The 18,609-nt window shown below is 44.5% G+C and overlaps 1 protein-coding gene across 1 annotated transcript in view; it reads left to right on the top strand.

Annotated features, from left to right (window-relative positions):
• LOC103780597 (unconventional myosin-X-like) overlaps positions 1 to 18,609 on the top strand; it is a gene marked incomplete at its 3' end in the record, with an annotated part of 51,385 nt that overhangs the window by 20,157 nt on the left and 12,619 nt on the right. Inside the window, exons 4-12 of the mRNA XM_008948286.1 lie at positions 2,294 to 2,481; positions 2,725 to 2,859; positions 8,193 to 8,317; positions 9,656 to 9,669; positions 10,308 to 10,392; positions 12,004 to 12,107; positions 13,443 to 13,572; positions 14,438 to 14,556; positions 18,298 to 18,444. Coding sequence (XP_008946534.1) covers positions 2,294 to 2,481; positions 2,725 to 2,859; positions 8,193 to 8,317; positions 9,656 to 9,669; positions 10,308 to 10,392; positions 12,004 to 12,107; positions 13,443 to 13,572; positions 14,438 to 14,556; positions 18,298 to 18,444 — 1,047 coding nt within the window. The remainder of the gene's footprint in view (positions 1 to 2,293; positions 2,482 to 2,724; positions 2,860 to 8,192; positions 8,318 to 9,655; positions 9,670 to 10,307; positions 10,393 to 12,003; positions 12,108 to 13,442; positions 13,573 to 14,437; positions 14,557 to 18,297; positions 18,445 to 18,609) is intronic.

Raw genomic sequence — 18,609 nt, 5'->3', positions numbered from 1 at the left:
TGAAAAAGGGCAGTGCAGTCCTGAGCTGTATGCCTGGGGGCATCCTACCATGAGCTCCTACAGGGGATCCTTTCTGGTCAGGGAGTATAGGTAGATGTATATTTAGTCTGGTGTGGTACCTCTAATTAATTTAATTTAAAATGAGGGAATACAGAAAGTTTCAACAGGATCTTTTGTTTTCCATAGAAAAACTATTCAAGCTCTACCAGACTGTTTAAAGAAATTATGTGAGCACAGCAACATCCTGCAGCTTTTAGGAGTGCATTTCCCCCCTTCATTCCTGCATATCACTTAATTCCTGTATCACTTAATAAAAGTGGACCCAACATAATGTGAGTGATGTATAAATGATCCAGGGGCTGTACTTGTACATTTTGTGTTGTACCTAGCTCTGCCATACCTAATCACCCAAGTAGGATCTACTATCTTGAGAAGTAAACACGCCATGTGTGGCTTGTCTTCTCTACAGAGTGGGGACGGTCACTCCTTGCTAATAGGGTGGCTGGTATGTACCTGGTTGATGCACAAATGCTACTGTTATTAAAATTTGTGGATAGAAATCGTCTGTAAGGGACTGCAGGTGATGAAAAGACTGGAACTAGGAGATGGAAAAGTTTCCTAGAAACATCATTAAAAGAGACGCCTGTAGTGGAGAAGGTTCTGGAAAGGACTGCAGTGGGAGCTCTTCCTTGGGAGCACTGAAACTAGAGTGGGAAACGCAAAATGAAACGTCAGAGAAGAAAGTGCTGTGAAGGTCTGGGAGAAGTGTTAGGGTGTACATCTCTGTCTTGTAGTCTCTGGACAATGTCTTGTTGCTCAACTGCTTGTACAGTGCTTTTTCCTGATCCATGTTTCTCTCTCAGTGCTTTCTTGTTTCCTCCCACTTGTCTTGCCAAAGATCGTCTGTTTGCTTATTGCTTCCATCACCAATTAATTGTATTTCTGCCCACATTCCATGCTCACCTGTTTGTACTGATAATGCAATTAGTCCTAGGTGATGGGTGTTTTCCCCCAGTGATCTCTGACTGATGCTTTAATGAATGAGTCTTAAATATTTCAGTGACTTACAGCATCTTATCGGTCTGGCTTCTGGCTTTAGAGCTTGGCTTTGCAGTATGGCCCCAGATTTCATTTGGCAGGGAGAAAGCATGCATGTTTCTTGTCACCGAGCATTTTGTTTACAGCTTCTCCAATGGATGCATGCAAATCCTCGTATATGTACGCGGTGATTTGTAGTTCATGGTTTGGAAATAGCACTAGATGTTGTCCCTGGCCACAAAGCTTGGCACCTACTGCAGCAGTCTAAGTGTTTCCTTTGTCACCCCTGCTGAGAATGGGTGTTCCTGGAGTAGAGCAGCTCAAGATGTCCCTTTGAAGGAGGCCACCGCACCAGCAGCAGGACTTAAGCTGGATGTAGACCATATTACAAAGCCATTGTTAGCAGAGAGGTGCCACCATTGCTCTGAACTGCAGCTCTGAGAATAACTGGATTTGAGCTGGTTGGCTGAACTGGAAAAGTCATGCCCCCAAAATAAAATTTATTTCCTTCTGACTTCACAGAAGAACATGTTTGGAAGTTAACATTAGGTCTTGGGTATTTTACTTTAAACCTTACCAACTCTCTTCTTGAACTGTGAAATTTTTGAAATAAATATTTTCAAAATAAGATGTTTAGAAAATGTAGAAATGTTTTGACTTGAAATCCAAAGCTTCATCTTCAGCTGTCAATTTTGATTTGGTTTACCAAATGATTTAAGCTGCTCCAAACAGCATTTTTTGGCAGAAGAAAAATGATAGACTAATTAGTGGCTTTTCACACATGTGTGTGTGTGTGTGTGTCTCTCCATGACTCGCCTCTTTGTTTAGGAGGTGCTTGAACCCTGCCAAGCCCCCTCCACTTAAGACTGTGGATAGAGGCATTAAAGGTATCTCCTGACACACCTTCAATCCTGGCTCTGCTTTTCAGCTACGAGCACAGTGCAAACTAGCTGGGTATGAAGATGATTTAATGCTTTTAAATTGTGTAAGCTTAATTTAGCAAAGACAACAGTCTAAGAAACTTTTACTGTAAAGCAGTGAAATTCAAACTGCCCCATCCATACCCAGTCTGGCAGCCCCTGCCCTGGGGTTTGACATTCTTTGATAGACTGGGGAGTTCTCTGCTGAAGCCCAACTTCCTCGTTTAGGCTGTCTCCCTTCACCATGAATTACTTCAGTGTCCAGGTTTGTCATGATTTTTTTTTTTTTTTCCAGGAGCTTTATTTCCTTGCTGTGTCTTGTTTTCTCCCCCTAGACAAACATTGGTTCCATCTTGGCATCAGTAAATCCCTACAAACCCATCCCTGGTCTGTACAGTGTGGATGCCATAGACCTGTATAGACAGCACCGGCTGGGTGAGCTGCCTCCCCATATCTTCGCCACTGCTAACGAGTGCTACTGCTGCTTGTGGAAGCGTCATGACAGCCAGTGTGTTCTGATCAGGTTAGAAATGGGAGAACCAGCTACTCCCTGACTGCATTACATGCCTTGCTCCTGCTGCTCCGTTTGCAATGACATCTGCCTAAGTACCCACACCATCCTCCCTGCCCTCTGCCTGATCCTTGCTTGCCACAGTGGAAACACCACGTGTTTATTCCTGGAGATCACTTCTCTGCTATGGGTGGGATGGACATTAGTTCTGCCTGTCCTGGATTTGTGAATGAAACATACTTCTTTTCTTAACAGCGGAGAAAGTGGGGCTGGAAAGACTGAGAGCACCAAGTTGCTGCTGAAATTTCTGTCAGCCATGAGCCAGACGTGCCTTGGGGCCCCTGCGTGTGAGAAGAGCACTTGTGTGGAAGAAGCCATCCTGGAAAGCAGGTATGGTCACCCTCACGGGCACATGGGACCTGGTCCCTTTGGACGCCGGCATGCGGGGCAGCCTGCCTTTGGTGGAGGCACTGCCTGTGGTGGAGGCACTGCCTTCTGATCAGCCGGGCCATGGAGGGAGCCAGGCCTGGGCAGGGAGCATCATGCAGCTGAATGGTGTCAAGGCAGGGAAACGTGGATGTCATGGTCTTGCCGGGACACCTCATGCTCGCTGCTCTCCCAGCTGCACATGGATGAATTAGGCTTCTTTCCAATGGCAGTGTGGGGTGTGTGTAGCAAGTGGAGAATTATATCTACCCAGGAGTGGCATTTCTCCTTCCTTCAGTAAATCATCCTCCATGCCCACCTGGCTGAGCTCCTGAGCTTGCCTGCCCATTGCTTCACTGTCCTTCTTGGCAGCTCTACACCTCTCATGGCAGTGGCTGGAGGGGACATGAGTAATGTCCCTCCCTGGCTGTCCTGGGTCACTGCTGTCTCCTACAGCTCTCGGTTGTGGCTGTGCTTGCAGTGAATCTCCATCACACTCTGATTCCTGATCTCCTCTTTTAGCCCTTGCTGTCCCCAGGACTCCATTTGTTTCAGGCCATTTATATGTCTTGCCCTCCAAGGTCCTGTGGGCCACCATGTGAAATGCTGGGGTCTGAACCCCGAGCCCCGAATTAAGGTTGACATATGGGTGATTCCCACAGCCCTTCATAAAGAGGTGGTAAGTTTGCCTTATAGCTTCCCCCCAGGGTGTGGCCGGCCCTGCAGGGAGAGCCAGAAGGGAAATGAGCCCCAGGGGTCCCGCACTGAGTTGACAAAGGTCAGGTGTCTAAAGCTGGCACCACGGGCAGGGAGTCAGGAGTTTCTGTCTGTGGAGTGCACTGCACAGAGCTGCCTGGTTCAGGGCAGACCTCCTGACTCTCCTGGAGCTGGGCCCTGGTCTGTTTAGACCTTTGCGAACGTGGGCCAATTGGGTGAGAGTCACCATGTGGGCACCTTTTTCTTATGTATTTAACAGGCTGGTCTGGCTGTTTCCCATGCCAACTATGGGCAACCTCGGTTCACTGTTTGTACCACCTGTTGTGGGCCGAGTCACATCTTTTGTGGGATCGTTGGGGGTGGCGTTGATCATGTACCAGCTGATTGATCGGTTTGTACCCCCGGTGGTCATTCATATCATAATGTTTTTGTTTACAATACAGTCTGTGGATTGGTTTCTCTTTCTGCTGGCTGTATCATTTTTGTTGAGCCTGGTCATTGGCAGAACACCCTGCAGCTTTTTTGCTGTCCCAGCAGGTGATTTCACTGAGAAACATCCATGGGAACTCTAAGGGGCATGAGCAAGGAGGTTTGCTGGGGACTGCAGCAGGGACTTTGTGGGAGGAGCTGGTCTCTGCTGAAGCTGGCACCAAAGGAAGAAGTATCACCCGCCAAAACCATCAGGCAGGCAGGGAAGCACATGGTGCCTGGATCACATGTGTTTGGGATAGAAATGGGTAGCCTTGAGCGGGTGGGGACACACTCTGGGGGATCCTTCATGCACAGGAGGTCCTGGCACTCCTGAGGGACTGACTCACACCAGGGCAGGGACATTCTTGAAGTACTGTGGCCTATGGGTGACCCATGCTGGAACAGGGATGTCAAGGAAATAAGTGTCAGCGAAGCCTGGAGAAGCAAAATGCAGCTGAGGTAAAACAGTAAGAGACAGAGCAGCAGAGAAAACAAGGAAGAGAAGAGCAAAAGAAACAAACAGTTCTGTGTGTGCCTCCAGCCTCCTGTGCTGCTTTTTGGGGGCAGTTGCAAGGAATTGGTTGTAGCCTAAGGGAAAAATGGAAGCTGAGGCAAAGAAAACAAGGGCAATAAGTGTTTGACTTGCAGGTAAGCCTTGGGAAGGGGGAGGAAAGATGTTTACTTCAGTGTTATTTCAGTATCTGTTTCATTGTTTGTCATGTTTACTCTTAACACCCAAATTCCATTTAATAAATTAAATTAAATGAAGCAAAAATTTCCCACCACAAGATTGTCTTGCCTGTGATTGGAAGATCTTGCTGAGGGTCTTGCAGTTCGGTGCTGTCAAGGGTGAGGCTGCAGGTTGGTCCCAGTTTGAGCCTGTGGCAGTTGCAGAAATATCCAAAGGAATAAATCAGATACCTGCAACAGGATCTAGCTGTGTAGCTGTGTAGTTAGATGATGTAATAAGATGAACCATCTGTGTAAAAGTGATTCTCACGCAAGTGGCATATTTCAGGGCCCAGGGAGCAGAGAGAAGAAATATTTCCTGGAAGATGGTGATGCAAAAAAGTTACTAGTAACTGCAGTGAAAATAGCCTGAGCTGGCGTGCAGTGTCTAACGTGGCAGCTGCAAGAGCACTGCAGGTTCTAGGATCTTTACAAGAAGAGCAGTGTTGAGCAGAAGGGTTGCTGCCTTTGGACGTAGTGCTCAAGAGACAATTATTGGAAGATTTTTCCTTTCTAGGTGTGCAGATTTTACTAAAGATGTTGGCAAATTGGAAGAAGCTTTTTAAGTGTGATACAGTCACGACTCAAGATCTGCAAAATCTGCTCTAAGGCAGGCGGCTTAGAAGGCTCAAGCCCATTTAGCGGTTAAGTGGTAACTTGACAGTGATCTAGAAAGCTTACGATGGTAGGTACATGATTCCTGAGTCTGCAAGATCCCACAGCTGTGAGGTGAAGTAAGGGCTTGCAACCTGTTTTGTGTACACCTCTAGAGTTACATGAGCTATTGCAATGGAAGTGCAAGAGAATTTGATTTGTCACCTTTTCCCTGAAGAAGAAAGCTGAAGACCTGGTCCAGAGCCAGAAGCTGCTGCTGCTCCTAATGAGTCTACCCTCATACATTTGCAGTTCAGCTTCATTTGTTCTACCAGTGGCCTTCCTTGAGTGAGCTTATGGTGGATTTTCATCTTTGCACCCCAGCACATGCTCAGGAACAATGCTGGATTCTTTCTCCATTTCAGACAGCATTATAAACAGAGCGTTACATCAGCTTTCTATCATTTGCTTGTGTGCTGTAACATTCATGTTTGCTGTATTTCTCAGAAATGAGGCTCTGAAAAACTCCCTTGGTGCTGTTGATTTGATTTGTTTTCCTTCTTGAAAATATCCATCAGTCCATTAAAAGTTTTGCTAACTTCTTTTTTCTTGCTTGCTTCACTTTGAAGCTCCCTTCTCCATGTTGGGTGCCACTGCTGACAGCATGGACACCTTTCCTGTTAATAACCCCTCCAATCTTTGAATCTTCCTTTTTGTCTTCACCCGTATATCTGAATCTTGGAGCTGCATATGTTGCAGTCTTTCTAAAATCCAGGTTTCACTTTCTGCTGCCCTGCTGAAACTGTTTCCCACCTTGTAACACGCCCTGTGCACCTCCACCCGAGCAGCCAGCATCATCTTCCTGATGTGCCACTCGGCCTTGCACAGTTAGCTACGGCACCAGGTGCCCGTCGTGATGCGCCTGCTGGCACAGGCAGTTTGCTCGGCATGGGCATCAGCCCTCAGTCCTGGCTCTGTCAGCTCACCCACTCCTCTTCCTTGCAGCTGCCACCAGCAACAGCCACTCACATGCCTGTTTCCTCCCCCATCCGTGAAAGACTCCTGCACTCCTGTGTGTGAGCCCGTTGCCAAACACAACTATAAAGACACTTTTTTGAGCTTTGCTTATCTAATTGAACATGATTTAGAGCCATAAAGACTGGCTGGCTGGTTACTGCACTCTCACTGCAACTGTGCTGGTCATACAGCATAACCCCGTCCTCCCATTTTTCTGGTTGTCCCCATTAATGTTTGCTGCTTCGTGGTATTGATGTGATCCGTGGGATATTGCTGTGCAATGTACTTATTTACATACTTGTTTCAGAGGTGTGGGTGTTGGAGTTCACATTCTCAGGACAAGGAACTTACCTTTTGATCTGTGCATGCAGCGTTCTGTGATGTATTTCTATGGTTGTAAAATATTATAACAGAACAATTTCATTTATATGGTTTTGTTTCTTTAAAGTGATATTTTTCAAGAGGTAGATTAGGAAAATACTGCCTGAAGTTTCCTGAAGGTTCTTGGGCCTTTGCCACAACCACAGCTCTCACTTTGCTAATTCTTGCAAGGCCTGAAGCTTCCAGAAAACTCCAGCAGTATCTGTAATTGTGATTATTTGTCATGGTGTAATTATTAATTTGTGAATAATCATGTATCTGCCCCTGTGTCCAGTGGAATCACACAGCAGATCAGTTGAGATGTTTAAAAAGCCAGTATTTCTCATGGTAATAACAACAGTAATTTTTGTTAAAAACTATGTGTATTTTAAAATTAAACACAACCACATACAGGCTGTTCTTGTAGCATCTCCATGACTCCGTGCTTGTCAGGCCTTTAGATTATTTTAGAATTGGCTAAATTGCAAAAATTAGTATTTTATTATCCTGGATTCAGTGTGCCAGTCAGAATGGTTCAGGCTTCTGCCTTGTACTGTCCTGTGGAGAAAGAAACAAGTTGCATTTTAACTCACTATTTTCCACGTTGTATGAACCTCCTGAGGACAGGAAGGTGACCAGGAGACAAGATTCTTTAGTTCATCACCCATTTGGGTCATAGATTTATGTTTTTTTTTTTTTCAACTTTTTTTTTTCTTGTGAAGTGGACAATGTGGCTCTCAGAATGAAGTTTTCAAATCTATAGTGTGTGCATGGTCCCACCCCATGGAAACCATGTGGTTTGTATCGATCTAAGCACTGTTTAAGTAACAAGGGCTTGTGTGTTCCAGTATAAAATTTCAGTACCAAACAAATCAGCTTAGTGTACTATGTTTGTTAGTATGAAAATATTTGCCTTTAATTTTAAGAGATGGCTTATGCTGCCCTCTCTGTCAAAGGCAGAAGCAGAAACAAAGAAGTATGTGGTTTAAAGCTACAGAGTATCTGCCCTAGATGTCTGATGCTTCTGAAAATCCTGAAAAAAATACAAGGCCATTTAATGGGATGCTTCTGTGCTAAGCACACAATCTGGCTAGGTCTTTCCACTTTTTCTTTCCTGAAGCCACACTGGTGGGGAGTGCCCTCGACAGGGTGAACACCAGCTGTCCATACCTATTTGGGACTGATTTAATTAGCTCTAATCCCAAAGGCTTAAAATTTATGTAGCAGTGTGTTAAATTGCTCCTGCCATCTTTCCTTGCCCTTGAGCTCTTCCTGCTTGTCCGGTCTGGTGCTTAACATATGAATCTCATATGGCAGTGCACGCTGTGCAAATGGCAAAAGGCTGGGCACATGCTTTGTTTTAGTGGTATCCCATCTCCAGTCATACCTTTATTGCCTTGTTTCTACAGCCCCATTCTGGAGGCCTTTGGAAATGCCAAGACAGTTTATAACAACAACTCCAGCCGCTTTGGAAAGTTCATCCAGCTGCACTTCTCTCAACATGGACACATCCAGGGAGGCCGAGTAACTGATTGTATCCTTTTCTGCACTGAACTAGAAATAGATGGTGCAAAGATGAGGAGGAGCTCAGAGAGGGTCAGGAAATTTCTCATCCCAGGTTCTCAAAGCCAGTTCATAACTGTGGGGAAATTGCCATTTAAAGAGGGAAGAAGATTTTGTTTTGTGGCTCTCCAGCACCTAACTCTGGAAACTTTTTTTCTGGCTGCTCCATTAGATAGAGACGTAGTTTGACTTTTCACTGTGACAATCACAACACTAGATATTTAAACCCCTAGAATTTCCTACCTAGCAAGATCCCTCATTTTGATTGCATCCTATTTTTTCCAAGAAGATTGTTCTCCTTCGTTAGCTCTACCAGTGAGTTAATGATTTAGAAAAGTGAGACCAAGCTAAGAATCAATATATTATCAATAGAGCTGCACAATATTTGGATGCAGAGGAGAATAGGAATTTAGCGGGTCAATAATGGCTCACTGTTTTGGGCTGCCCATCTCCAGTGGACCTTGGAACCCTAATCACAGAATATCTCAAGTTCGAAGGGGCCCACAAGGATCACTGAGTCCAGCTCCCTGCTTCTCACAGAACTACCTAAAACTAAACCATATGACTAAAAGCATCATCCAGGTGCTCCTTGAACTCTGCTGTGACCACTTCCCTGGGGAGCCTGTTCCAGTGACAACAAGGCCTGGGAAGACTGGATATAGTGGAATTATGTTGTGCCATGACCACTTTAATCCCTGTATGCCCATGTACCCCTCTCCAAAAGGCTTTTGTCTACATGAGGCAGCTAAAGCTGACCTCACTATGTTTCTTGAGGATGATGTTCAAAGTTGGTGGAGACTGCAGACCCCACCAACTTGCACTGCAGTAGCAGCCAGATGAATTTACTACTGTTGTAAATAACAGGCTTGGATTGTTTAGCCTCTGTTCTTTGTGCTGTCAGTAGATTAAAGATAGTGGTCTCTTTCAGAAGCAATGAGAACTGATGCAAGACTTACTGTGTAAAATACAGACTTTTGGATTAGAGTGGTCTCTCTAATCTTTCTAGGTGTCCCTAATGTGGCCCATCCTTTCCTAGGTTACCTCACCATTGTGCAGGTCCTATGCTCTATCTGACCCTGCCCTTTTAAGTATCTCTTTGGCACATAATACCTCCATGAACAAGGAGTAGGGAGAAGGATCCAAGATGATGTTTGGGGCTGTTCTTTGTCCACTTCCTGAAGTGTCAGTTACTTAATGATTTGTTGCCTTTTACAATGTTCATCCCAATGTGCCTGGAAGATTCTTTGCCACTTGTTAGGTGATCTGTGCATATGTCATTTGAATGTTTTCTCCTTAACATGCTATTCAGATTTACTGGAAAAGGTAGGTATCACCTCTGCTGACTGCTGAGTAAGCCATCTCCTCATAATATGGTGGGGCAGTGCCAGATCTCCTGGATGTTGCTGCCTCTGTCACAGCACACAGACATTTGCTTTTTAGGTTTTACATCTGCAACTGTTACAACTGAGGAAGAGGATGAAGGAGGAACAACATTTGTTCTGTATCTGTCAGAGCCTATTCTCTTGTCTTTGATAAACTGTGCATTACAGAGAAACTCCAAGAAAAAGCCTTTTACCAAGGGAAAGGGAGAGAGAGCAAGTACCTGGAAACTCAGTTCCATAGAGAAGAATATGGGCGTAAAACTCCAGATGCAGACATCTCTGCTCTGATGTAGTTTACTTTGGACTCAGGAACTCCCTGAGGAGCAGGGCCAGAACTGACAGGGTTTGGCTTGTCCATGCATGCACTCCGAGTTCAGAGAAGTCTGTATGTGCTCAGTTGCACAGCCACACATGACAAGATCTTGATGTAGACCTTATTTAGACAGCACCGTCACTAAATTGGAAGAAGTAGCTCTTGTGCACTGGTGCTGGAGATTTGCCTGTATCCTGGTCTATCTCTTTACCTTTGCAACAAGTGTGATCTCGTTCTACTGTCTACTCCTGCATTCTTTGTTTCAGAACAGAGTGGTACACCAGAACCCCGGAGAGAGGAATTACCACATCTTTTATGCCCTGCTAGCTGGTGTGAGTGGGGAGCAGAAAGGTAATTTCATTTTCTGGGATATGGCTCTGTCCTCTTTCCAATTCAGCATGTGAAGCAGGTGTCAGAGCACAGATATTTCAGGTACCTGATATATCAACTTTTTCTTAAAAGCCATATGGTGACTTAATGGGAAACAGAAAAGGGAATTGAGAGGAAGAGTCTGAGGATGACAGAAATGCTATATGAGAAAGGACACTTCAGTCATTCTGAGCTGCAGGGGAAAGTATGTACAAAATGATGAGGTAATGAAACTAGAGGCAAAGAAAGGGTAAAGAGTCTTGATTCAGATGCTGATGGTAGCTGTTCAAGGAGTTCAAAGATTGGACTGACAGATGTACTTTTGCAACAAACTTTCGGTACAGGTAAGAGGAGAGGTTAAAAATAAGAAAGATTGGTGACATAGTGTCATAGAGTCAAAACATGCCTAGTATCTGAGCAGAGGGTTTATAGCTTTGTGCATGGGGAAGGGAGAGTGGGGTCTGTTGGAGGTCATGTGGAGAAAGCAGCTGCTGCATGCTGTGGAAGAATCATTTTTTGTAGAGCACGAACAACTAAACATTTATGTATACCTGCCCCGAGCACTCCTGAGCACTGATGGTCTTGCTGAAGAGGTCAGATAGGTGGGCAGAAACATGTTACAGTTGGATTCTGGTTTTGAGGGATTGGGGAATTTCTTTATGCCTTTGTTCTGTGTGTGTTAGAATAATCAGATGGAAGAATTTGGCCGGACACAGAGTGGAAGGGAGTGGGTCTTCAGTTCTAGGGAGTTCATGCAGGAATGGTCAGGTAGGTCAATTCAGACATCCAGATAAAGCAAAGGGAAATAGTGGGGACCATGTTTATCAGGCAGTACTTAGGGACAGCATACAAAACAGATGATTTTCTTCAGCAGATCTCTGCTATTCTTCCCTATCTCCCTCTCCAGACTGATGTCCCAGGCTGCTTCACTTGCTCCATCTGTAATGCATTTCTGGCTCTTGATCATCCTTGTTTTCTTTCTTCATGGATCTTTTGGTTCTCCTCTAGTCATTTTGAAATGCTGCAGATAGTATTTAAGATGTGGTTGTGCTACAGATATGCACAGAGGTGTAATTCTGTTTTTATGTTTAGTTCTGTGTTCCTTCTAAAATTGAAGGAACTGAACTGTGCTTAGTTTTTTACTGCTGCTCAGCACTGAGATTGTTTTCAGAAATTTTACTGTGGCTCCCTGAACTCTGTCTCCAGTGGTGATACTTAATTTGGAGGTCATCACTGTATGCGTATGGTTAAGACTTTTTCTGGTACACTTAATGAGACTGAATTTATTTTTTTTTCTGAGTCAGTTCAGTATTGAAATATTCTTCTGTGACTCTGCAGCTTGGGATTTGACTTTTCTAAGTCATTTTGCATGCCATCTGCAAGCTTTCTTTTCTTACTGCACACCCTCCTCTTGCCCTTCCCCCGTGCATTCACTGTCTAGGTGTGGCTTTTGTGAGATATGGAATATGTTCGGCTGGACTTTTCCCATGGAAAACACACACACTACTTTGGGTGACCAAGTTCATAGAAAGAAAAGGCTGATTGCTAAATAAATTATCGTTCTCTTCCCTGCCTCTTTTTCTTGTGTTGCAGAGAGCCTTTCCCTCTCTGAGCCAGAGACTTATCGCTACTTGAACCAGTCTGGTTGTGTGACTGATGAGAACCTGAATGATGTAGAGATGTTCAATAAGGTCATGGTGAGTCCTGTCCTAACTCCTCCTGAACTTCTGGACACAATCTCATGGGTTAAATATGCCATGGGGTCAATCTCACAGCTAGAACTAACCCAAAATTTGGTGTTCAACAAGTCTGAAATTCAGCTTTACCTGTTTATGATAACAACAAGGCTTGAAGAGTGTTTTTAATACATAGAAATGAGGAAATTTGGGGAACAGTCAAGGATGAATAATAATTTGGAATGATGGAGACTTTGGGGAGCGTGAACCCCATGCCACACTGGTTCCCGGGAGCCCTCTGGGTGGCCTGATGCAGGAAACCTCACATTCATCATTAGAAGGGGAACAGTTTGGTCTGAAGGTGGTGTTCTACAGAAATGTTCTGTTATAATTGTATCACCTGTGCCCATGGCCTATTCTGAATTACCACACAGATTTCAGTAAACATCTCTAACTTTACCAGAGATTATGGGTTTTGCAGGAAGAATCTGTGATTCATGTTTTGTTTGATAAGTGGTTGTTAGCCTGAGGGGTTTAGTAATGTAGCTGAAACCAGATAGGCAAGGTGAGAGGAGTCATCTTAAGATTTCAATAGCTCCTGCTTAGGTGTGATTTAAGGGAAGGAAATGTCTCCTGTGCAGCAGAGTTTTTGATGGTGACTGGCATTGTGCTTCAGCTGAGAGATGCCTGGAGTGCCCAACTGACAGGGCAAATGAGTGAAAACTTTGAAAGGTCTACCTTTCAAAGTCAATTTATGCCCCAAGGACCCTTATTCATGTGCATTAAGACAGAGGGAATGTGCCTCAGGTTACCTCATTTCTGGTAACTTGTTTCAAGTCTTCTAGCAGCTAATGCTGAAAGCCTGGTTTCAAGCTTTGCTGCGTAAATATACTATTCTAAGCTAGAGTAAATAAAGGGCATTATGCAGATCAGATTAAATTAACTATATTATATGGATCCATCCTTCAAGGAAGACAGTAAGGCAGAATGTAGAAGCAGCCTAATGACATCTGTAACCTGTACTGTCAGTGTTCAGGGAAGGATTCCCTCACACAAACACCTTCTTCCTGTAACAGACAGGCAACGGTAGCAGCCAAGTCTAACTTGAGGATAGGGCAAATGCCCACCTGCCTGCCTGAGATGGGGATAGGGTAAATGAAGGAAAGAATGGGAGACAGTGATGATTATTGAACAGATGTATAGCTGAGTGAAGGGCTGTGCCGTCCCATTTCACTTTGATTCATTATTACTGTTAAGTCTGAATTTTACGTCTTATATGGGCTGAACACGATTGTGGTGGTTGCATTGTACTGTGGCTGTATGTACAGCCGACATTAGCTGTATGGTTTTGCACAGACTGCCATGAAGGTGGTGGACTTCAGCACTGAAGAAATCAGAGACATCTTCAAACTTCTTTCTGGCACACTTCATTTGGGAAACGTTGAATTCATGACAGCTGGTGGGGCCCAGGTTACCACAAAAGCAGGTGAGTGGATCCTAGCAACTTGATAGACCATGAAAAGCCCCATAAGGCCCCCAGTAAAGCTAATTTAATTGTCCTTTCTCCCTCTAGTATGCTGATCTGCAGTGCCTTTGCCAGCAGGTTCCCTGCAGTTCAACCCTGCAAAAGCACTGCCACAGGATGTGTGGCTACAGAGTACTGTTATGATTTAGTTGGACTGTGGCCCTATGATCTTTTGTTCTCCTGGATACTCTCAGACTGAGTCTACAGTCTCACAGTTTCCCTTTTGCATCAAAGGAGCAGAAAGAAATAGGATCAGGGAGGAGTTTGGGATAACAGTAGTACGTTACAGACTTTCCCGTATCTTCCATTGAGGCTTCTGTTGGTGTGCACTCTGTTACAGTTATCCAGTCTGAGCTGGTCTAGTAGAGTGAATCCCTAAGCAGACAGAAGCAATAAATATATGTTACAAGTGCTTGAAGTCTTCAGTTAGATGCCTCTCTTCTTGATGCCCAAGTTTAGCAATCCCACGCTCAGACTGCACTATTGTGCCATTAGGAAAACTTATCCTTTAATTTGATCAATATTTTGCTGGTGCTGAGCTTTACACCGTGCTTTGCTCTTCCTGTTGTCAGCAGAAAGGCTGACTTATGTGAGTGCCTGACCTGTGGCCCATAACGGCTACTGACCCTGCCTCAGACTGGATGTGTGAGCTGACAGCTTCAGGTATGCAAAGAGAATTAACTGAAGGAGAGTGTGTTTTGTGTTGGGCTTAGGCACTTGCCTTGTAGGAGTCCCTGGGATTTCCTCATGGAGCTGCAGCATATGGATCCCCATGAGAGGTGGGGGTCCCTGCAGGAGAAAAAAGCATGTCCTCCTTTGTTATTAGTGCTGAACATTGCCAGTGACCTCCTGGGCTTAGATGCCTTTCAGCTCTCTGAAGTACTGACACAGAGGTCCATGATTCTGCGTGGGGAAGAGATCAGCTCCCCTCTCACTGTGGAGCAGGTAAGTGTCCTAGTGTACGCTACTGCTTCTGCCACTTCTGCATTTCCAAGGCCCTCTGTCTCCCTCTTTTATTATGCATTGAAGTTTAGGGTTTCCTGTTACACCCCGGAGGTGCTCAGCTGTGTCCTCAAGTATTTTGCCCTTATTGGTAGTTCAGGTCCCTGAACTCTGCTTTTAAGGCTTTACAGGAGAGTTTGCTTGCAAATGGCAATGCACAATAGTGTTTCCTTCACGCAGCAGGATCTGGTTGTGCTTGTGCCATGCAGCAGGTCTATCAGATGCTTTGTGGTAATTGCACGTGTGCATGCTTTCACCTTGCAGAACTCCCAGATTACGCTGCATTTACTGCAAGATAAAAGCTTGCACACCATTACCATGAAACATCCAACAGATGGTAGGCTGTTAACAACGGCTTCTTTGTGTACCTATACTACCACAGAGGAGGACCAAATCAACTGATAGGTAGTTGTCATCTTCTGAACCTGTACTGCTTTCTAGAGCCAGTCCTGCTTATCTATTACATTTCTCTGTGGTTCATTACAGTGTTGTGCCTACTAACTAACTTGTGTTGCTGATCACTTGAGGGCACTCTCGGGTGTTTTAGGTCCATTCACATATAACTGTAGAAAGTCTTCTGTCATTAATAAAAGGCAAGACACTGGGGAACAAGGAATAATATTACTAGGATGGCAGAGGCATCATCTTATAGTAAAACAAACATCTGTCATGGAAATCTTGTGATGCCCTGGACTGCAGAAGGGCTATCAATCCAACACTTACACTATCAGAGAAACCAGAGTTAATAGGTTATCTCTGTCTAACTTTCCTTCAGATTTGGATGTCTGTCTAACTTTCCTTCAGATTTCACATGGAAGGAATTTCACAGCCTCTTTAATTATCCTGCTCAAGCTGCAGTGGAATCTGGTGCTGAAAAGATTTTCCTTGTATTTAGATTACCTTTGATATCCCAGCTGTCCACCTTTGTAAGATTCCACTTCTGTAAAGCTTTTCACATGGTGTTCTCTTTTCTAAGCTAAACAATCCAGTTCCTTCAATGTTTCCTTGTAAGAATTTTCTAAATGTCTTCTTCTTATGTCTGTTTTCCCTCATCTTTCAAGAAGTAGAGTGCCTATAACTGGACCCCTTATTCAAGCTGAAGTCTCAGCAGTGGTCATTACAGCAGAGTAGTTGCTTCTTTTCTTGCTGCAAACACACTTGCTAACGTATCACAAAATAAGCTTTGCCTTTAAGAAATGGTATTTTTTTTTCCTAGTCTGTGACCTTTCTTTGCAATGAAATGGCATGAAAATGATTTTTCAACCAGCAGCCTGCAGTGGATATCCTCAGTATCGGGTACCACAGTTTCTTTTCTCAGCTGCCTGTCCTAAATAAGCCACATTTTTCTATATAAATGCACAGTGGTAACAAATAATGCCAGAGACACACCACACAGGCCAGAGGAACAGTGTGCAGTTGCAGGATTTACAAGTCTCCCTGAACAGAGCTTTCCCTGATAGTATAGTTTTTCCTGACATTCATGCATCCCGGACTACACGTTTACTGCTTGCAGCCCAATGAAGTACTGAGACTGCAAAAAAGTTGTTGCAGCAAGTGGATGCTGCCACTTAGCTGCATTCACTAGGTGAGCCTGTTGCACTGAACACTGGTCCTGGAAAGACTGTTCCTGCTTAAGTTCTCCTCTATTCCCACCTATTCCCACTTTCGGGAATGCATTGAGAGAGCTGCCAGTGATTTCTCATTGTGTAATGGGCTCATTACCCATCTGAGCTTTGACATTTCAGTGGGCTGAATGGGTGAACTGGCCTGAAGGCAAGCAAAGCTGAGAGGATGAAAGGAGCCTTTGAGAGTCTCATTTGAGCCATATTGTGGGGAAGGCGGCTTTGCTTACAGCTGGGTGGGGAGATCCCACTCGTGGAAAATGAGTCCAGCTTACTGTGTAGCCAGACACACTACAGAGGCATGGCCTTGAGGGCATTCTGAGTCCAAATTAATAAGACAGACCACATGATGGAGGGAAGATATAACCCACAAAAGGTGTGTGCTTTGGATATTCTTTTCTGTGGAGAAGGGAGGTTGCTTTGTATCCTCAGCCTTAGGCTGCTGGAGAGGAGATACCACCCAGGATCAGAAAGGAGGACAAAAACAGTGAGAGTGAGTGAAAAGGAGAATCTGGCAGTCTGGGTCTCAAGCTTGCTGAGAGGGGCTGGGAGGATTCAGAGGCAGTTGGCCTGTGCCATTAGCAAAGCAGAATGGGAGAGGTCACGTTATTCAGGCTTGCAAGACTGGAGAGGATGAGGTTGCATTTAGAAGATCTCTGTTACTGCTGGTCAGGCCTGCTGAAGGAATTATCCTGATGTCACAGACAGAGACAACCTGTCATTGATCTAGATACTGTAGTTTATTTATGGAATGACAAGATGATAGCTTTTCCCCTACTTGATTATTTCACTTACTTGCTCACTCACTCTTCAGCGATATGTTCATTGGATGCCAAATTCTTTTCTCAGTCAGGAGACTGATGCTTGTTCAGAAGGGTCAGGCAGAAAGTTGTGTTGATTCATGCTGTGTAGCTCTTTGAAGTTACCAGTCCCAGGAACTACCAGCTAAGGCCATTGGGCATACTCTGGCATTTGTCTCCACATGTGTCTGATCTCCAGGATCTTTTCTCACTTCCAGCATCTTTCTTGGCTAGAAAGTCAAGATCTTGGCCACCTTCTTCCCTGGCCCCTTTTTCTATTCTCTGTGATCATGTTCTCTTTTTGGGAACCCTTATTTTTGGCCTCTTCATTCCAGAACCCTAAGCCCTGATTTCCCGTCTAAACAGTATATGTGCAGTAGGTCAGCATGCAATCAGCCTCTTAGTTTGTGGTTCTGACTCATGTCTCTTTATTAATTGGAGGATTTGGGGTGTGTCACTTTTGTTTAATCCAAGTGTTATCAACATTTACAAACAGCCCATTCCTGTTACAGCTATCAAATAGCAAGTTTCTGTTTGAGATTTCAAAAGTTTGATTTCGGACATTCATCCACACACTGACATACACCAAATTACTACTGCCTTCCAGTGATCACAATTTAAGTTAGTCTTTTTCCACCTACAGCACTTGGTTATGGTCACTGCATGGGCTACTGGGTCAGCTCCAGAAAGGTCTCTTATCCCAAGCTCTTCTGGGGCATGTGTCATGGCTCTTGACTAGCCTACCTGTCTTCCAGTAAGATAATGCTGTTTTCAGGAAAGTTTTGGAGAGGGAATTTTTGCAGGTAACTTGGTGACAAAATACTGTATTAAATCCTGTCCTACCATTTTTTTAAAAACTGAGCAGACACCTATTTGTCAGCTCTGCTGTGAGTACTGAACTGAGATACCTTGCCTGTCACTGCAAATGTTGGCTCACGTGAGGCAAATGAGTGCTGCAGGCATAGTCATGAGGTATTTTGCCACCTTCCATACCTCAGCACTTGTTCCAGCAGATATCAGTGATTTTGCTACTTCCTTCAGCCCCTCATGTTCAGTTACCCAAAGGTCACGCATGGTACATCTGTGTGTGGCTGGACTATTTGCAAACTTGAATGTTGACTGTACATGTAAGTGTGGCACCACAGACAACCAATACAGTAGCTGAGACATCTGAATAGGAATGGAGAAACCTGAAGTCCCATAGAGAGTCCCTTATGCCTTCTCTTCTCTCTGTGACTAATTTTTTTTCTCTTTTTTTACAGGCAGCTGACTCCAGGGACTCCCTTTCTATGGCACTCTATTCCCAGTGTTTTTCCTGGCTCATTAGCAAGATTAATACAAAGATCAAAGGAAAAGAAAACTTTAAGTCTGTGGGCATCCTGGATATCTTTGGCTTTGAGAACTTTCAGGTCCGGATTTTGTCTTTTTCAGGGTGGGTTGGTTTTGGAGGTGTTGGTGCATATAAGAAGGAATTTTGGTCGCTTGGTATCCTGTTTAGGTTAGCATAGGACATTCTGGAATTTCTTCACTGCCACTTGCCCCTGGAAGCAGCAGGATACATTTAGCTGCCCATT

Source organism: Merops nubicus, unplaced genomic scaffold (genome assembly GCF_000691845.1).
Source record: "Merops nubicus isolate BGI_N331 unplaced genomic scaffold, ASM69184v1 scaffold27299, whole genome shotgun sequence".
NCBI lineage: Eukaryota > Metazoa > Chordata > Aves > Coraciiformes > Meropidae > Merops > Merops nubicus.
The sequence above is the reverse complement of the archived record's forward strand: the minus strand, read 5'-3'. Positions and strand labels throughout refer to the sequence as shown.